General features: G+C 40.2%; 2 protein-coding genes across 5 annotated transcripts in view; both read right to left on the bottom strand.

The window, feature by feature from the left end:
• fnip1 (folliculin interacting protein 1) overlaps positions 1–11,770 on the bottom strand; it is a 29,844-nt gene extending 18,074 nt beyond the window's left edge. For all 3 annotated transcript variants that reach the window (XM_058627253.1, XM_058627252.1, XM_058627251.1), the window contains exons 1-4: positions 11,567–11,770; positions 2,676–2,805; positions 401–538; positions 188–288 (exon numbers count right to left, since the gene is read on the bottom strand). In XM_058627253.1, the coding sequence (XP_058483236.1) occupies positions 188–288; positions 401–538; positions 2,676–2,805; positions 11,567–11,658 (461 nt within the window). In that variant the 5' untranslated portion in view covers positions 11,659–11,770. The remainder of the gene's footprint in view (positions 1–187; positions 289–400; positions 539–2,675; positions 2,806–11,566) is intronic.
• A 1,187-nt stretch (positions 11,771–12,957) lies between these two features.
• LOC131458763 (uncharacterized) lies at positions 12,958–16,514 on the bottom strand. Of its 2 annotated transcripts, none has more exons than XM_058628007.1 (8): positions 16,258–16,514; positions 15,335–15,429; positions 14,584–14,950; positions 14,388–14,501; positions 14,200–14,239; positions 14,007–14,062; positions 13,874–13,914; positions 12,958–13,771 (listed from the first exon to the last, which is right to left on the bottom strand). In XM_058628007.1, the coding sequence occupies exons 1-8, from the start codon at positions 16,346–16,348 to the stop codon at positions 13,370–13,372; spliced, it is 1,206 nt and encodes a 401-aa protein (XP_058483990.1). In that variant the 5' UTR covers positions 16,349–16,514; the 3' UTR covers positions 12,958–13,369. The 2 variants fall into 2 exon arrangements, with proteins under 2 accessions (XP_058483990.1, XP_058483989.1); XM_058628006.1 differs by having other exon boundaries at positions 14,007–14,065.
• Positions 16,515–16,994: the final 480 nt, after the last annotated feature.

The raw sequence follows: 16,994 nt of genomic DNA on the forward strand, positions 1-16,994 counted from the left end.
CATGTTCTCTTGTTTGTTTGTGCACAATTCATTTCGCTCTTCTGCAACCACATTGATTTACAACTTTTTTGTTTCGTCTGGTTCCCCTTTTTTTAAAAAAACTTTACAGGTCAATAGAAATCACTGGACAAAGTGTCAAAAATCTATACACAAATGGAAAATAAGTCAGCCTCTATATTTTTCTTGCCTGATTTGGTGGATTTTTAATGTGGAGCCTTTGTAGCTCATGGCAACAGAGCCAAACATCATTTCCCCCAACATGACCACATCAGAAGAACACCTCGAACCCTGGAGAAGAGAGTAAAATCAGCAATTTAATGTTTATTGAAGTGATATTTAGTATGTACAGTATATACTACAAAAAACATGTGTTTGGGTTTGAACAGAGTCTGTGTGTTACCTGGTAGCGGAGACCCTGCTCCTTGGTGTCCTTGGTTTCAGAGGTGCAGGAGGAGGAGCTGTCCAGGGAACTGCTGCTGCCGCCCGTCGGACGAAGCTGGCAGCATTTCCCAAACATCTTCACTTGGCCCTCAGTGCTCTGCGGAGTAAACATTACAAAGTGCACAATTAAAGGCCCTGAGCACAGACTCATTTAAGAGGTTTGCAGAAATAATGAGGTGGATTAAGCAGCAATGGGGTTCAGTTATGGTTAATTTTCTGGTTAATTTTCTGGCTAATCCCCCCCGATGCTTGGGTCCCAAAATAAAAAGTCACTGGTCCTTATAAAGTGAACCATTGTTAAAACATAAACTGAATTGAAACCCAGAAGCATAATCCAGGGACACTTGTGTAAACAGCAAACTAAATAGTGAGCTCAATCAGCTTGTGTCATGTGCCTTCTTCAACTTGGCAGCCTGTTGAAGAGGAATGCATTTGGGCCTGGAGGAGAGGAAGGGGGAGGGGGAGGGTGTGAGTGCGAGTGTGTGTGTGTGTGTGTGTGTGTGTGTGTGTGTGTGTGTGTGTGTGCGCGCACTCTTTAGCAAGACTCTGGTAATAAACCACTTTTTTTTTCAACTGTTGTTGATCATGTTAAGCAAAAGGGAGCGATGAAGGAATGGAAAAATGAGAACAAAGAACTGAACGACAGGAAGGAAAGCTTCATTGTTGCTTAGTTGCTCTCGTAATAATAATAATAATAATAATAATAATAATAATAATAATAATCACAATAATAACAATAATAATAATAATAATATTAATATTAATTATTACTGCATGCACACAAACGCACATGAAGCTGAACTGCTTCAGAGCGAGCTTCTGCTGGATTGTGTACATGCTTGTGTGTGTGTGTGTGTGTGTGTGTGTGTGTGTGTCTGCTGCAGTGCAGCATGAAGTGTGTACACAGGAGCCAGCAGCATGTGACTGCCAGTCATATGACTCTTTTGGGAACTCGTGAGCGAGCAGCACTGCAATCATCACGTCCCTCCCTTCCACACTCCCTCCCTCCCTCGCTCTCTCTACCACTTGAACTCCATCCCTCTCATTCCTACTACTTTTTTTCCCTTAACCACATTTGTATTCTTATCTAGCTCCATTTTCCTCTTTTATTTCTTCCCAATTTTTACCAGTTTCATCTCCCTCCCACATCGTCTCTACATGAGGCTCATTTCTCTGTGTCCTCTCCGACTCTCTGTGCTTCGCTTGTTTCTATTTGTGAGCTCTTTCTCTCTCTCTCTCTCTCTCTCAAATAAATTCCTCTGAGTTGACAAAAAAAACAGCCATCATGTGATAGACGTCACATGAGTAGGCCCTGATTATGCAAAATGCAGAATAAATATTTACACTGGACCAGGTAAAAGACAAACACACACACACACACACTCTACATTGACTCCTTTTATTCCTTACTTTTAAAAGAGCTAATTTTACAGTGTAAAACACACATACGGGATCACTTCTCATCGCATTTCACTCCAAAAAGTATGGCATGAGTTAAAGACGAACAGATTTAAAAAAAAAAGTTAATGGAGAATGAGACAAAAAAAACATGAAAAGTATGCAGCTTACACGTGGACAGTCAGCTGAGGCTATCGTTATTATTATTATTTGAGATTAAAAAAAAGGAGCAGAACAAATATTTTGACGTGTTATTTGCAGATTAAAAATAATATAAAAACAGTGGTAACTGCGTAATTTGTTGACAATATCAGCGGGCACGTGATGTATGGGAGAGGCTGAACCAAACACAAGCCTGTTAGTCAAAACATAATTTGACGTCTATTGATGTACAGTACACACCCTGCAACGTCTGCAGTAAAACTGTGTCACTGGCTAAAGTGGTGTGTTGATAATGCTGTCGAGGAGATCTGAATACACCAGAAGGCACATAAATATGGACACAGTAACAAACACGACCTGTTGCTTACGTTGCCCTCTACTCCAGATACCGTGGTGAGAAGCCGTTTGGTTTTCTGCTGCAAGGCTTCTGTCGGGATGAGGTGTAAACGTGTGTCCTCTGCACATCATGACAATCACGTGACTCCTGTTAGATGTCATGCCTCTGACAGTCTCTCTATTTCTGCCCGTGTCCCACCTCTGATAATCTATCCTGACAGTCTATCATCGTCTTTGGAACTAGAGCTGCAACACACTAAACTTTTCCCAAACCAGTAAGAATGAGCTTGCAAATAACAACACACACAGGCACAGACACACACAGACATGTTACTCACAGTGATGGGAGTTTCCTCCGTGCCCCTCTTTTTAGTGTTGGAGTCGAAGAGGACATTTCTGCCGCGCCGCTCACAGTCCTGGTAAACTATGAGCCTGATCTGACTGGGCTCCAGGTGGGGATGTGGCCAGCTAGGTGGAGGGGGGAAATAAATGGTGGAGAGAAAGACAGATAAAGGACAGAAGGATGGAAGGTGGGAGAGACAAAAAAACAACCAATTAAAACGGATAAAGCAGCAAAAGTCAGTGACGATAAACATTCTGCGGCCATTTTTCTTCCAGGAAATATACATTAGAGACAATGCTGTCACGATCCAGGTATCAGTTACAAGACACCCTCTTTTGGAAGGTGAGGAGTGCATGCCCACGCTCTTGTTTTCACTTGCCACCCAGCTTCCATGGCTAACTGTCCCTGCAGGTGGTGGGTCCACGCGGCAGCAGATGTCATTTCTCTGTGTGTGTGCCCTAAAAAGGGCCAATAAATCAGAGCCTGGCCACCAGACACATTGCTGGCAAACCCCCCCCCACAGGGGTCCAATTCATGGGAAGGCGCCACACTCCCTAATCCAAGTAGTCCGCGTATGATATAGACAGTAACTACCTTGGTATATCAAAACTACTACTGAAAGAATATTTGTTAAAAGTGTATCTCTTTCTAAATAATAACACATTTGCTAAATATCGACCGGTATGACCATTTATTCCTCGTAAAATAGCTATTTTCACAAGCAGCCTCCAGGTCCACACTTGTTGAAACAAGTAACCTGTGGTTTCACACAGTTAATCTCAAGTCATATTGTGAATGGAGAGGCAGGCCTGCATCACTGTGGGTACAAGCAGATCATCAGAGCACTCTGGCAGTCGCCCCTTGCTTTTGGAGAAACGCGGTCCCCCTGCGTGATTTAGTAGGAGACGACAGCAGACTGGACCGGCACAGCGCTCACCAATGGGGATTTCTGTCTGATCTGACAAATGGATGGGTCGGGCAGATGGACACATGGCAGAGCTAAAAATAAGACCTTTATTGTGGGGTTGGGAGCATCCCTTAACACGAGCATTTATAGAACATAGGTTGGTGGGAAATGGTGGAAAAGGAACCGTTAAATAAAGACAAGGTCTGTGACTCTTCTCGAGAACCAGGTGTCAACGTATGACCAGTATTTTTGGAGGCAGAGAGATTCAGATTTGCGAGACAGCAGTAGGCGGAGAGTGGGGAATTTTCAAATGTGGCATCAAGAAGCAGAAAAACATCCATTTATTAAGCTCATATGGGCAAAATTGTAAAATGCATTGAAGCATCTTGAACATTCACTTCTTTAGCTCACTTTCTTTCCACTTCCCAGAGGCACTGCCTTCCAACATAGACCGAAACCACCATCTGAATTTAAATGAGGCTTTGTGAGTATTCAACAGAAGGAGCCACATTTCACCACATGCCTTCTTCTGCTGCACAGTTGTTTGCTTGCGCTTGTGTTACTAGAGCTCCCACCTCATGGTTCCTTGCTGTTTCAAAGTTACGTGCCGTTCATAAAATGTAACATCAGTCCGTGAAGACAATGCCGGATCTTTCTCGTGATTGCCTTGTTTGTTTTTTTTAAAACTATGAAGACACACGAGGAGGGTCATTACAATCCTTTATTATTGTCTGGAATGCTGTGTGTAACATAGTTCTGGCTATGTTAGACTATGACGAAGGTTGCTGCTGCTGGTGGTGACAGGTCTCATTCACATGGCATTTGGATAATCAAAGCTGCATTTTAAAACACACAAGATCAGTTCTGGTACAGGAGGAGTCGTGTCTAAATGGAACCTGAACCTCTCATCCAGTTTGTGTGCTAAATGAGTGATACTATGCCTGCCTGGCCTACATAATGAGCTAAAATTGCATTGTATGGGGATGGGTTGATACGAGTGACAGTGAAACTATTATAAAATTATCATAATGTGTTGTCTATAGATCAGCCCAGAAGCGAGTACAAAGGAAAGGAAAGGAAGCAAAAGGTATGACAACGCACAAAATTTAAACAATAAAAGGTATTTCCAAACGAAAGGCTATAAATAACTAAAGAGCAAAAGAATAGATACAAGTTACATGACAGCGAGAAAGAACAAACGTGCAGTGCAACACAAGAAAATCAGTATGACGAATCCAAACTGCAACAAAAGGACAGCTGGAAAACCGATGATGAAGATGAAGCACTGATATCGGGAGTAAAGGTCACAGAAAACAAACGCAAACAGACAACATCTGACAAAAAGACAGAAAAGCATCTGAAAGGCTAGAACGAGAGCGAAGGAGGAAGTGTCCCATCAGTGAGCTTGTGACAGTCACAGCGTTGACAGAAAGAGAGGGGAGTCATTCATAAAAGGAGCACATGACTTCATGACTGTTACATACTTGTACTGCTTTGGCCTCAACTGTCTGAAGCAAAAAATGACTCAAAAACCCATGCATGCATACATACAGGTATTCATTTCCTTGACCAACTTTCTTTATCTCTGAAGGAAGCGCTGGGTTTCGGTTACATTTATGAAATAAAATCACATAAAGACAAACAGTTGACGCAGTCATAACTTCTTTGATACGATTCACTGTCGTCAGATTACGTCAGAGATAAAAAAAAAGAAGCAAATCTATTTGACTAAAAACTGTATATGCCAGTTCATTATCCAAAAACAAGAGCAATGCTGCTTCAGCACAAACCTTTAAATCTTTAAATCCACATTATGATAAAAATCAATTTTGGTCACCATGATCAGCATCACCACCGAACACACATACGTCAAACTGCTAGTGCTGCCCAGCCGAATATGGCCACAGGTTATCAACACAGACAATAGGACAACACAAGGAAACAATAGCAATAATATTGCTCTTAAAACTACATTTAAGCAACATTATCATGCCCACTACTGTGCATGTAAGTCTGGTACGTTACCACTTCCTACCTGGGCATCATTGCAAGTCTGCCAGTCTTTCCCCAGCCCTCTCTCTCTCTCTCTCTCCCTCTCTTTTGCTCTCTCTTCTCTCAGCCAAAGCAGGGTCTAAGAATAGCGATGAACTAAATTCACACAACAACATGAGACTGTCAGGTGATCGCAGGAGCACTGTGTGTGCTGGACAGTACAGAGGCAGCAACAGCAGCAGCAGCAGCAGCAGCAGAAACAGCAGAAACAAGCCTGGACTCTGCTGACTGCCAGAAAGCACTGCGATGAAAGAGTCACAGTGAGGAATTGTTTGTATTCTTTTTTTCTTTTTTTAAATCCCTTGCTGTCTCTCTACCCCTTTTTTTGCATCTTGCTCACTTCAATTAACAAACAATAAATAGGTGAAATTGTACAATCCATCCTAAAAATAAAGTATGTAAAGAAAACATTGAGCTCAAAGACATTAAGAAAGTTGAGTGTTTGGTCCATAAAATGTTGAAAAATGTTGACCATTGTTTCACAAACCTCGATCACCCAAACTTATTTGTTATATGGAGCAAAGAAACCAGATATATTCACATTAATAAAGCTGAAAAATCTGAGAACTTGCTTAATAACCAATTAATCATGCAGCCCAATGTCATCTAGATTTGTCATCTAATTATATCTATAGTTTGCCAAGTGTAGCTTATTTACAATGCAAGTGCAATTATATTTGATTGTTTGATCACTTATTACTATTATTTGTTAAGATCTTGTAAAACTAAAGATACTGTAGTAGTTCCAGGCCTAGGTGTTAAGGTCACAACAAAGGTTTCAAGTTCCCTTGACTACGGTAAGTCTGACGTCAGCTTACTAACAGACCTCAGTTAGTTAGATGCCGAGAAAGACAGTTACATAAATATCCCCTCAGACCATGCGATGTGACGTTCTTCTGGCATTGTGTCATATGAGTTTCCTTTTGGTTTCAGCAGTTTGTCCTCCAGCTATGACACATTATTATTACTATTAATATTATTGTTATTATTATGACATTTCTGTCAAAGACACCGCCTGATGATATTCAAACAATCTTTACAACATTAAGATGTTTAGTGTTGATCTAATGACCCCACCAGTGTTGACAAACCCTTCAGGGGGTTTAAGTTGGCTGTGTTTTCTTAATCAAATATCATTTGCTGTGAAAGTACTTGAAAGAGGAGAGAGACCAAAACTAGATAATAGATTATAGATAATAATGCATGACAAAGGTCAACTGTGAGACATCTAACTTGTGATGAGTCTGGTCCAGGGCAATAAAATTAATAAGTTAATTTTAAGTGATTTTAAAGATTCTTTATGGGTGGAAAACAATAAACACATGCTCATTCTGTGTCATGATACTTGGAACTACTTTCCCACGACACAGTGTACTATTTAACTACTACATAGGGTAATTTAATCGTTTGGATTTCTCTCAACTTAAAAAAGCCACCCTTATTCTTCCAATGGTCTCTCTGCTTGTCAAACCTGGAATCTTCCATAAAGAGATTAGAACATACTGTATGTGTAATTCTATATGGACTGAAAATTACCAGGGCCAAGTCCTACTTTAGGTGAAACATTATACATTATACATTATAAAGTATAAAAAGTTTATGTCCAGTTACATGCACACAAGTGCTGCACTTCCTTTAACTAACAAATTTGCTATGACTAAGCTCAAGTAAACAGAGACTCACATGGTCAGTAAGCACCTGACTACCTGCATAACTGCTTATTTTTGCCGTCGGTTCGATTGCATTAAGGACTTCTGCATTCCAGCAGTCACATGACACTGACTGGCTGAGGATGTGGCCATAGAGGTTACTACAACCACAGCTGCAATACATCTGACAAGTTGATAGAGAGGACTTGAGTTAAAAATGAGCTTGGAAAAAGGAGTCGGCTTCACTGTGGTTGTACAAGATAAATAAATATTAAGTAAGAAAGACTCATTGAAGTAAAAACAACCCTGAGTATTTCTTAAATACTAAATATTTATATGAAAAAAAACACTGAAATCTGCGGTGTCTGTGTATTTTGTTGTATTGTTTTTACTATGAAGAACTCTCTGAAATCGCTGTATCACAGCCCAGAGAGGGAGGAAGTGATGAGAGTAATGAGCACATGACTGTGTCTCACATGAGTGAGTCGTCGTCATGCTAAGCAGACATCAGGGTGTACCTACAATCCTCAATATAATCAATGCAACAAGTACATGAACATTGTTCTATCTTTAGATTTAGAGGTGTGTTAATCAGCAGTTTACACACCCACAACACACTTCCCTGTCTCACCCTCTCTCTAACTCACTCATTTAGAGACTGGAAGTGGACTAGTCAGGTGATCTAACAGTTTACACTTTTTGGTTCAACTTTCGGGATTCAGGCAGATGATTAAATCCGAATTTTACTTTAACTGTGTGTGCATTAAGTGCCGTGTCACTATGTCTGCTGTGTTACTACTCTATTATTTTAGAAGAGGTAGCCAGCTAAACAAAAATTTCACACACAAAAAATAATCTTTGATCAAAGGCAAAAAGGATTATTGAAATAATTCAGAAATAATCCTGATCATGCCCCATCTTTAAGACATCAAAGAAAAGTTCCTCTTCTTCACACGGCACAAAAGCAAAATTAGCTGCCATGTGCTGCAGTTCTGGTCAGCCCTTAAACAGATGCCAGCATTTATTGGAGTGCTAGTTGTGTGAGTGTATGTGCGCGTGCGTGTGTGACGCATGTACAGCTTTTACGCAAAACTATATCTTTACCGTGACCCTGCTGTTCTGAGAAGGCCGAGTGTAGCCACTTAAAATAGTCCTGATAGGAACTTGATGACAGACACTGTCTTTACGGAACCCTGGCAGGCCTGCAATACATACACACAAACGCAGCACGCACACACACCTTGCAATGCAAAGCAATAACTGTCCAAGTCCAAATATGCACATAATTGTGAATACATGAAGTACATATACACACACCTCTCCCTTCTTAACCAACTTGTTGGTTCATTCCCGTGACTGAGAACACAGCCATGTGATCATCCCACAAACATGACAGATAAGATTGATGAAAGCCTCACATGACACACTGAGCTATGAAAGTATGCAGTACGCCAATCAGGAAACCTGAGACACAACTTCTCCTGCAAAGCACTCGGCAAAAAAAGAAAATCACTAAAAATAAAAGGCTAGGAAGAGTATTATATTATATTATATTATATTATATTATGTTATATTACAATTTGTGCCATGAATTGTCAAGAAATATGTAATCAGTGTAATGGTATTTGCATAAAACCTACTTTACAAAAAATACTTTCCATTCAGACACCATTTAACCACTTTTTAAAAACACATCTAATTTAGCTGTTTATGTCCTATATAGATGGTGTGTCTGTGTTTGTGTGTGTGTGTGTGTGTGTAACTAAAAGGCTGGGTCCACACCCATCTTCCCTCTCTTAGGAGCACAGCCTCATTTTCATATCTCAAACACGTACACTGCAATGTGGGCTCTACGTGGCCTAAGTCATGAGGGAAGTTTCCTCAGCAGGCAGTGAAGTGGCAAGGGTCAATCAGAACGTGAAAGTGTCTGAGTGCGGTTGAGGAGGGCAAAGCTATTGGCTGCCAATCAGTGCTCAGACAGGCTGCGGGGTGAGCCAAACGCTCTCGGTGTAATGTACAGTATGCTGTTCCCAGTCAGGTGCCGCAGCCAGAGAAACTGGAGAGGCTTTCTGGGTTTTCCTTCCAGGGTCAGCCAACCTGCTGCTCTCTCTGATATTCTCAGGGGCACTGGGACAGGAGCTGGGTGATGTGTGTTGTGCTGGGTAACTGGGTCGTGTAACAGTAAAATGTATATTCATTCAAAGCTGTTGCTTTGTATAGTTAATATTAATTAGGGTTTTCTATTACCTTGGTGGAGGTCTGTGCTCTGACAAAAACATAAAATAACAGTGATTCACAACCTATACAACGATGCATAAACTAAGATATTAACTAAGGTAAGATATAATAACAAATGTGTATTATATGTATATAAAAAAGAAAAAAATATTAAAGATTATGCACAATTAAATGTTTAGCCCTGTGTCAAATATACCTATAATACAAAAATACGTCCCCTCCATCAGTCTCTCCTCTTTGCCTTTGTCTCCTCACAGTTCTGCCCAGACCACTTCATGACTGATGAATGGGGAACTGCATGCCAGAGGTATGAAAAGCACAAGCTGACCACTGAGTTAACAGAAACTGCCTGCCTGCCTGCCTGCCTGTTTGCTCTAGGGTTGAAGCCAGCCTGCCAGACACACACACACACACACACACACATTTATATCACTGGGCACAGGGCACCTTAAAGGCCACAGAATTTGCTCTCTGGCACAGGCATGGGCCAAAGTGCAAGTAGCAACCAGACGGGAGTGAATGGCAGGTTCAATTGTACATGCCTGGGCATTAAAAATGTAAGTGCCAGACCTTACCCTAACCCACAACACGTTTAGGAACATACACTGCAAATCATCTCTGGGAGTATAAAGTATCCTGTAACCCCAGCTCAGTGATACGTGTCTCAGTCAGGTTGAATTTAACCCACGGTTATTTTAATAATGAGCACTCACGCTGCTTCTAATGACACTGTGTCATGCTTTAGCTGCATATATTTACATTGTATGGAAAGACACTTTAAGGCAATTCTTCACAATCTGCTTAAAATTAAAAAAAATAAACAATAATGTCATGTATTCAAAAATCACAATTTGAATTACTGGAAACAATACATAAATATGTAGTCAATCTTTTAGATTGTATCGTATATTAATGTTGTTTCATCCCGTAATAAAGCTGTGACAGTCACTACTGAAATTAAGCTCAACCTCATATGCCCTATGGATGCACCATCTCCTGGCAACATGACAATCACTGGAGTGATAATAAAAAATGTTTCCTGGTGCATCGATATGGTTGCTTTCGTACACAAGACAGAGGCCTAACACGACAGCTTTAAGAATTATAAGATACATAAAAGAGCACATTTGTGTTTACACCAATGCAGACTTCGCTAGACATCATTTCTCGTGCTGCAGGCAGCTATACACGACATTATTAACACTGTGCATCCCCCCCGTCTGCAGTCTGTGTGAAGCAGTGGATGGTCATCAGTGACCGAACTGAGGTGATCACATGAGCATGCAGTGTTCCCCCCGCTCTGTGAGTCTCAGTACAGTAACAGCACCGACGGCAGCCAAATGTACTTTGCCCCAAGTTGTCTGGAGGGCTTAACGCTCACAGCAAGCGACACAACAACGTGGGCTGTAACCGTACAGTCACGTATAGTCTGTCCCTCGCTGTTCTCCTGCAACCACGCAGGCTAATGAGACAATTTTACCAACGGGACACAACAGATGGGGACAAGACAAAGGAGACAACTTGTTAGTGTTTACGCTAGTTATACCACACGTTAGTGGCGGAGAGGCGTCTATTATTGTCAACCTAATGTTAGTTTATTACGACACGTGTGGATGCTGTGTTCGTCTAAACTAGCAAAAAAATTAAAATAATTAAAATACAAAACATAAACAACAACTTCAACCAAACGGGGGGTGGCAAATAAACCCCCGAGTCCCAGAAAGAGACGGCGTGTTGTAGCCAGCAGCAACACACTTTGCTTCGGTTACTCGCAGCTAGCATTAGCATTGCTAGCTGCCCTCACAACACAACAGGCACATCGGCACGTCTTCCTGTAACTCCGCGCACTGCGTGTCACTGTGTTAACGCGGTGAAACAACAACGGGGAAAAAGGGGGCTCTAAGAGTTCCACACACTCGCCAAGCCAGTGTTCATGTGCTCCACGCGTGGCAGCCAAAGTCATAAATAAACGCTAACACACACCCGAACAACGTTAAACACACACACACACACATAGAGAGAGACTGAGTACTTAGCTACCTGAAAGCTGGATCATCTTTGCTACACCGCGGCGGCGGCGACGAAAACGCATTTCTCTTGTTGAAAAGTTTCTGGAAGAGAGTCGGAGGCATTTTTGTACCAAAAACGAATTCGGTACAGAAAAAGTGTTATTTCCCCCCGTTTCACGCCCGTGAGCTAATCGTGTTCCTTGTAACTGTCTCCATGGATGTCACAGTCATATGACAGGCATTAGTCACAGGAGCTGCTTGGTAACCCACTGCATTTTTCTGATTGGCTGACACGTGACGCCCGCTGCTACTACAAAATGGCTGATTGGCTGGTATTTTTGGCCCCGCGTACCACGTGGTCAGCGGATTCGCCGTGTTGATGTTTTGTCGGGAATCGTGACGGCATGGGATTTATTCACAGAAAAGTCACACAAGCTTGACTACGCCACGAGGAAAGAGTTAAAATAAAAACATAGCAGCATTCTGACAAACACAAAAGCAGTATTTAGGGAAGTTTTTTAAAACTATTTGTGTTTTGTGGAGCTATTTCTTTACTTCTTCCTTGAAAGGTGATACACACAAATAATTTCATCTTCGAGTTGCAATTGACGATTATTTTCTTAATCGATTAATCTGTCGATTATTTTCACGATTAATCAAGTCATCGTTTGGTCCATAAAATGTCAGAAAATGTTGACCAGTGTTAGTCAAACCTGGAAATAACGCTCTCAAATGATTTCTTTGTTATATGGCGCAAAGAAACAAAGAAAATATTCACATTTAAGAAGCTAAAACAATCAGAAATCTTGTTTTAATCATGAAAAAGCTTCAAACCGATTAATCAATGATCAAAATAGTTGACGATTAATTTAGTAATCGATTTAATCTAGTAACTGTTTTTAGCTCTATTACATCTACAATAAAAAATAATTCAGGCCCCTAAATGTTTTAAGACTATTTGTGTTTTGTAGAGCTATTTCTTTACTTCATTGTAATTTTCTGCCCCTTGAAAAGTGATACACACATTATTTCATCTGCGAGTTGCAATTGACAATTATTTTCTTAATCGATTAATCTGTCGATTATTTTCATGACTAATCGAGTCATTGTTTGGTCCATAAAATGTCAGAAAATGTTGATCAGTGTTTGTCAAACCTGGAAATGATGATGTTCTCAAATGTCTGAGTTTTAATGATTTCAGTTTTAATGATTTCTTTGTTATATGGAGCAAAGAAACGAAAAGAAAATATTCACATTTAAGAAGCTAAAACAGAAAGCAACATCAGAAATCTCGTTTTGATCATGAAAAAAAGCTTCAAACCAATTCATCGATTATCAAAAAAGTTGACGATTCATTTAGTAATCAATTAATAAGTAACCGTTTCAGCTCTATTACATCTACAAAAAAAATAATTCAGGCCCCTAAATGTGCAACTATAAAAGCACACAGTAACATACAATGCACTTACATTTAAAACTTTATTTACTTTACATTAGACATTTGAGCAATTTAATTGAAACAAACATGGAAGAAAACACACATACATATGAAGATAACAAACAACATTTATATTTCACATACAATGGAAAAAAACAACCATCAGGACAGGACTGGGTCAAGTTAGAGTACGGCGATGACACCTAGTGGTCACATATCACACTACACATTTAAACATACAGCGAAAACATACACAAATATATATGTAATTAGCAGCCAAAGCTCATGTGAATATAAAATTCCATGTACAATTTTTTTTAAATAACACATTTAAATACTAATATAATATAATCTCATACATCTGGGTTTTTTTTTAGTAAAAAGATTATGGACATTTCACAAAACAGATGTGTCCATGCTCTCTGGGACTGAGAGAGGAAACAAAGGAATACTTCTGAGTTTGACGCACCTCTCTCTCATCCGCTGAAAGAATAAATCCCTGTCACCGTCACCAGCAAAGTCAAAGAACTTGGCTTTCTCCAGGCTACGTTTTACAGGCCTTTTCAGCGCCACTCTCACATGCACTGTGCCGTCTCCAGAATTTAACTCACCCGCTCCAGAGGTTTCCTTATCAGGCTTCATCTGCTCGGTTGGGCTGGATGTTGGGACCGTATCGCTGACGACATTGTTCACAATTAATTTTATAACTGGGACGTGTTTGTCTTCAGGGACCACAGCTACGAGGGGGTATTTGAACGACACTTTCTTCTTGAACGAAAGACGCCTTTTGCTGGTTGTCTGAGGGGAAAACAACACCAACAAATAACATTACATTTTGATCATCACCACAGAACCCTTCTTTCCTTTGAGTTAACGACAAGAACAAGGAGACTTTCTTACTATCACTGGGCTTTTCCTCTTGAACACTTGTCCCTGATTTGCTACAGAATAAGAATAGAAAGACAAATATACTGATTATTATGGTTTATGTATTATTTGTATGTATTTATGTTTGATTCTTTAGACTCTTTACCTGATGTAAATGGTTCAGGTTTTATTTGAGCCTCAACTTCAGGTCCTCTGTAGTTGCTTCTAAGAGGAAAAGACCAATTTTTAAAATATCAACGCTCATTATATCATGATCATGTATTAGATTCAACAAAATCTTAGCGTTTGAAGTTACATTTTTTAGAGGAAATGCAGCTGACAGTGACAGACTCACCTACCTGTTTTCACAGTTTTTCTCAGCAAGAATCGTGGAGGCATCTGTGCACAGAAAGACTGAATGAATCTACACCCGGAGTAATTACACAAATCCCCTTATAATCAGTGGTTTAAGTTTAAAAGTCCCCCCGATATTTGAATTACACTCTTTATTGTAGCTTTTTTTAAAAAAAAAAAAAAAAACACTTACCAACGATAGAAGAGATGTTGGGGTTATGATGCATTTGGATGATCTCAGCATGGCTCACATCCAGCAAGGTGGAGTTTTTTACTTGAAGACTGACACCGAGCAGCTCCTCCTTAACTGTGAAGAAGAGGGAAAACAAGACAATATGATAAGAGAATATGCCTTTGGAAATAGGTTCATAAAACATGTGCACACACACCGTAGTGCTCTTTCCTGAAGGTCTCTGGTGAGGGCAGGCTGCTAGAAGACAAAGAGGTAGAGGAGTAACAGTCTTTCTCGTCATTATCAAAGCTGAGAGTTGTGTCAGACTCTGTGGCTGAAGACATGGGGCTTTTTGGAGTCACTGTCAAGCTTTGTTCTTCTTCCTCTTTGATCGGCGGTTCTTCTTCTGCTGAGATTTCACGACCTTTAAAAGCCTCTGGTTTGTGATTCGCCCGAACGGATGTGTGCCCCGCTGGTGACGCTTGGTGGCCAGGTTTTTTTTCATTGCCACTTTTTGTGTGTCTGGTGCTTGTCCTACGTGCAGGACTGCTCACAGCTGTGAGATGGACAGGTTTACTGCTAGTCTGTGTGTCGGTGAGGAAGGAGGAGACAGTAAAACAAAGAAGAAGCATGTTAGAGACATTGATTAACTGAACATTTACCTAGAAATTACTCTTTTTCCAATCCTACTTTGCCTGAATTAAAATGTGGACTCGATGGAGGTTTGCAAATTTGTAAGAATTTTGAAACTCTAATAAAAGTAGATCCTCCATTCTTCATATCAAGGGCCCTGTCTTGTAGAGACAGTGTCAGAATCTAGCTTGAGGTCAAGGGTATAATGTGAAAGGAGGAGAAAGGAAAGCGATTTACAGGGCTGTAATGCAACATTACGGATGTCTACTGCCATAAAACACCAAGAAATTGGAAAATGTGATGTAGTGAAGTAAAAAAGACTTGACATCACTCACCGGAACTGTACTTGAAGGTTTAACAGTTGTCTCCTCCACCTCAGGTTCTTCTGGAAGTGCCTCATAATGCTTACTACGCAGAAATCTTCTGTGCTCTAAGTGTTCAAACAAAGTTGTGGAGAATAAAAGGGCAACCTACAGCTCTCGACCCCTGGGCCAGAGAATCCTCACTAGGAACATGTGTGGTGTCCAGGTATTACTAATAATGTTGTGGGGACCTGCAGTCCCATTATGGGGACTTGTATTTATGAGGATAAACAGGGAAGTCCCCATAATGTAAATAATTACATTTTTAATTTGAAAATGAGATGAGGGTTATGTTAAGGTTAGGGCCAGGGCTAGAATTAGGATTAGGCTAAGAGTAATTAAGGTAAATTCAGAATAAATATCCACAAAATGAATGGAAGTCAATGCATGTCCTCTGAAGTCATAGAAACCAGACTCTCTCTATGTGTGTGTGTGTGTGTGTGTTCTTGTATTTATATCATTGTGAGGTCTAAAAAAAACATACAAACCTATCTTTCTGAGGACATTTTGACATTGTGGTGACATTTTTTCTGGGCCTCACAACTTTAAAGGGCTTTTTTTCAGGATTAATACCTGGTTTTAGGATTAGGGTTAGAATTGGCTTTAGGTCAAGGTAAGGTTAAAGGTTAAGCACTTATTTGTGATGGTTAAGGTAAGGGAAGGAAATGCATTATGCCTCTGGTGTGTCCTCACTAAGATATAAAAACAAGTTTGTTTGTTTGTGTGTGTGTCTACAGGCTGCGTGGACCACGTATCAAGCAAACCCATCTTTGTGAGGACATTTTGGCTGCTCTACACAAATAATAATAGACGTTTTGGGAATTAAGACCGGGTTTTAGTGTTAGAATGGGGTTAGGGTAAGGGTTAGTTGTGATGGTTGTGTGTGTGTTTCTTACTGTGTCGTCCACTCAGCGCCACTTTAACGGGAGTATCCCGTTTCTTCGTGAATCCACTATCACGATAAACTCCGCACTTGATTCGGCCCATTATTTACACAAACCTCCACCAACTGCCACACGTCATCAAGTAAAATGCAGCGCAAAAGGAACGTTGGCCAGTTAAACGTTCGCACAATGGTCTTTAACATGTTAATATCATTTCACAAAGAGTGGAAAATGTCATCACTATCAAATAAACACACACCTGTCACCGGTTAACTAGTTAACGGAAGTTGACATTGATCATCATGTTATTGCAAAAACGAGTAATCACTGCCATCTAGTGGTCGCTCTTAAACATGACATAAACCAGGCCACTTGCAACGTCCTGAGTCGTATTCAGAATCAATCAAATAATTGCAATACTTATTAGTTTATTTTATTACAGTTTATTTTTTATATATATATATATATATATATATATATATATAGTGTAATATAACACTTTGATTTTGCAGCTGTGTTATAATGTGAGGGATATTTAAGTCTTATTTAAACTGTCACAAAAAAATGATTTTTGTTGGTAATGTCATGTGTTTGCTACTTCACAATAATGCACAAACATGACTTACTTTACTTTGAAATACATACTATGTCAAAAGTAGATTATTTTAAGTTGTACACTATGGAGACATGGAGTATATATTTACTTTAACACTGCTGGTCCCGAGAGTCGTCCATTTTGTCTTCCATGC

Source organism: Solea solea, chromosome 4, assembly GCF_958295425.1.
Source record: "Solea solea chromosome 4, fSolSol10.1, whole genome shotgun sequence".
Taxonomy (NCBI): domain Eukaryota; kingdom Metazoa; phylum Chordata; class Actinopteri; order Pleuronectiformes; family Soleidae; genus Solea; species Solea solea.

What these genes read in the sequence shown, in the direction of transcription:
- LOC131458763 (XM_058628006.1), bottom strand. Translation starts at nt 16,348, where the DNA reads ATGGGCCGAATCAAGTGCGGAGTTTATCGTGATAGTGGATTCACGAAG. An exon ending in CAACATCTCTTCTATCGTTG is followed by an intron (nt 14,240 to 14,387) that starts GTAAGTGTTTTT and finishes TTCTGTGCACAG; the next exon opens with ATGCCTCCACGATTCTTGCT. An exon ending in AGAGGAAAAGCCCAGTGATA is followed by an intron (nt 13,772 to 13,873) that starts GTAAGAAAGTCT and finishes TTTTCCCCTCAG; the next exon opens with ACAACCAGCAAAAGGCGTCT.